This window comes from Sprattus sprattus (genome assembly GCF_963457725.1).
Source record: "Sprattus sprattus genome assembly, chromosome: 11".
NCBI classification, from domain to species: Eukaryota; Metazoa; Chordata; class Actinopteri; order Clupeiformes; family Clupeidae; genus Sprattus; species Sprattus sprattus.
In genome coordinates this window covers 24,125,415-24,127,914 of record NC_137909.1, presented here as the reverse complement: position 1 = coordinate 24,127,914, position 2,500 = coordinate 24,125,415, and the positions used below count along the sequence as shown (strand labels likewise).

The following is a 2,500-nucleotide window of genomic DNA, read 5'->3' as shown; positions in this document are numbered from 1 at the left end:
CTCACATACAGTCACACACACACACACACACACACACACACACACACACCGAACACACCCACCCTCGCAAAACCGAGAATGAGAGGCAGAATGCTTACCGGAGCACTGGCACGGGCTTTGGGAGGGCCGACCTCCCTCTGCACCTGAGGAGGAAAAAAACACACATAAGGAATATAACCCTTGATTAACCATAGCAGTCCTCTGATGCAGCCATACAGCACCATACATACAGTATAAACACATAAACACCTAAGTCAGGACCACAAGAAATACCAAGAGTAAACATGACACAACCCTAAAGGAATTATAACACCGCCCAAACAGAACCAGATCTCTACCACATAGTGTCATAACTCTACACTAAATACGTGTTCAGATATTCTACTAAAGCAACTTTCAGCCTGGGTGTCACCTAAAAGAAACAAAAGAAGAGTCCTGGATGACGGAGCATGAACAGAGCTTAATCATTACAAGGTGACAACCACACACACCCCACCATGGCAACGAAACCAAAGCTTAAACTGTCGTTATAAGACAATCCTAACTGAGCTGCTTTCTCTCAAGAATGAGAACGGTTTGCAACTGAGGCACAGAAAATAACATTAAGCCACAAGTTCAACAAATGCCAGAGAGAGTAGAAGAAGACACTGGAAAACATTATACTGAGATTTTCTAGGTTCATCTTTGAGTGGTCAGGAGGCTACCTTAGTCTCTGCCGGCTTGGCATCCTTTGCCTGAGTGCCTGCAGACACACCACCTTTAGCGGCAGGCTTGGGTGCTGAGGGGGCGTCCGCCTTCGCTACCTGGGACGCGCTTGAAGTGATGGGTGTACTCTACAATGCACAGCACACATGCACAAGGTCATCAGAGCACTTCAGGTAAATCCACCATTGGCGCAAAAAAACGTTTGTGAGGTCAAAGTGATGGAGAAGTTCAGCCCATGAGATTGACAACGAGCCGGAGCGTCCAATGAATGAAGAGCACAGGATGGAAGAGTGGGCAGAAGGAGCAGAACGGCACCCAATGAAATAACAGCAAATGTCCCAAATGCCCCAAACTATTTCAGCAGCTTAGCGAGCATCGAGAAGATCGTGAGCAGGGTAGAAAACGGGGAAGCATCGTGAGAGTGAGGATGAAGATGAAAGTGGAGCCTTAGAGAAGCAGGAAGGAAGCTTTATTTATACAACGCCAAAAGGATACAATTGTCTCAAAGCGCTTTAGTGAGCCCATCTGTAGCGTGCAAAAGCCAAAGATCAGGAAAATGAAGGACAAGAAATGAATAGATAACGATGAAGATTGACAAATCGCCTGTTTTTCTTTTCCCTTTTGCTGCGTGAACTCAGTCCCTCTACCTTGAGTGTCTCTTGTGCCGGGGTCGTCTTGGATTTTGTTACGTCTGGAGACGCTTTAGTCGCTCCTGCAGCCACTCGGGTCGCCGTGGGGATGGGGATTACTTTGGCGGGAGAGACGGGAGCGCTGGTCTACGAATGACAGGTCCACACGGATACACACGTGAACGGACGTGCGCAGACACACACACACAGACGCAAACTTACAGAAGCATGTTGATAGAGAAGTTTTAATGAAGAGTGAAGACATTGTTATTGTATTGAATCTGCTTGCTTTTCCTGTGTGCTGACAGGCTGAGGCCTTGAATACTCTCTTGCTGAGGCAAACCACCTGTTTTTTTCTTGTACTGATAATCATGCACACTGCTCATCTCTCAAGGACATATTCTGAGATCACTGCAGCAGCTTCTGAAGCGATGGGACGGGAAAATACCACCCTTTGTGTGATGAAACCTGTTTTTTCTACTCACATAAGGCTAGCTGCGCCCAGCTCTTCTTTGGAGTTTGTTCATGATATTTGGTTGTGACACATGTCCCTCTTTTGCAAAAGATAAAGCGCTGAAATTCTGATTGCTGGTCTCTGTCTCATTAATATTAACGTCTTGATATTAATTTATCTAACACATGTCAATCAAAACAATGACTCATCAAACCTAGCCCAGACACTGAGTAGGGAAGAAAAAAGACACAACAGCACACACAATCACGGTGTGTGTGAAACACAAAACCCTCGTCTCGGATTAGATCACAACGAGACACAAACTGTGTGTCACTGTGTGTAGATCATCAGCAGAGACAAGTGGAGCTGGAAGATCAGGAGGAGACACTACCTTGGGGACATCTTTCGGGGAGCCCTTCAGGGCTGAAGATGCAGCTGGACCGGGAGCCACAGGCTTGGTCTGCAAGCAAACCAGCAGCAGGTACACAGTCATTGGAACAGCAGACCAACACACACACACACACACACACACACACACACACACACACACACACACACACACACACACACACACACACACACACACACACTCACACACTCACACACTCACACACACACACACACACAGGCTCCATCTGACTGCTGAGGAACAGCCAGTTTGCACATGCAGACGGATGTGGCAATCCCCACCACAAGCACAGAGAAATGCCAA

General features: G+C 47.1%; 1 protein-coding gene across 12 annotated transcripts in view; it reads right to left on the bottom strand.

The window, feature by feature from the left end:
- cast (calpastatin) overlaps window positions 1-2,500 on the bottom strand; it is a 39,145-nt gene that overhangs the window by 14,152 nt on the left and 22,493 nt on the right. For 11 of the 12 annotated variants that reach the window (XM_080847735.1, XM_080847741.1, XM_080847739.1 and 8 more), the window contains one exon: window positions 99-143. In XM_080847735.1, the coding sequence (XP_080703861.1) occupies window positions 99-143 (45 nt within the window). Of the gene's footprint in view, window positions 1-98; window positions 144-704; window positions 834-1,352; window positions 1,482-2,179; window positions 2,249-2,500 lie in introns of all 12 variants that reach the window. The other variant, XM_080847738.1, reaches the window with a different exon arrangement.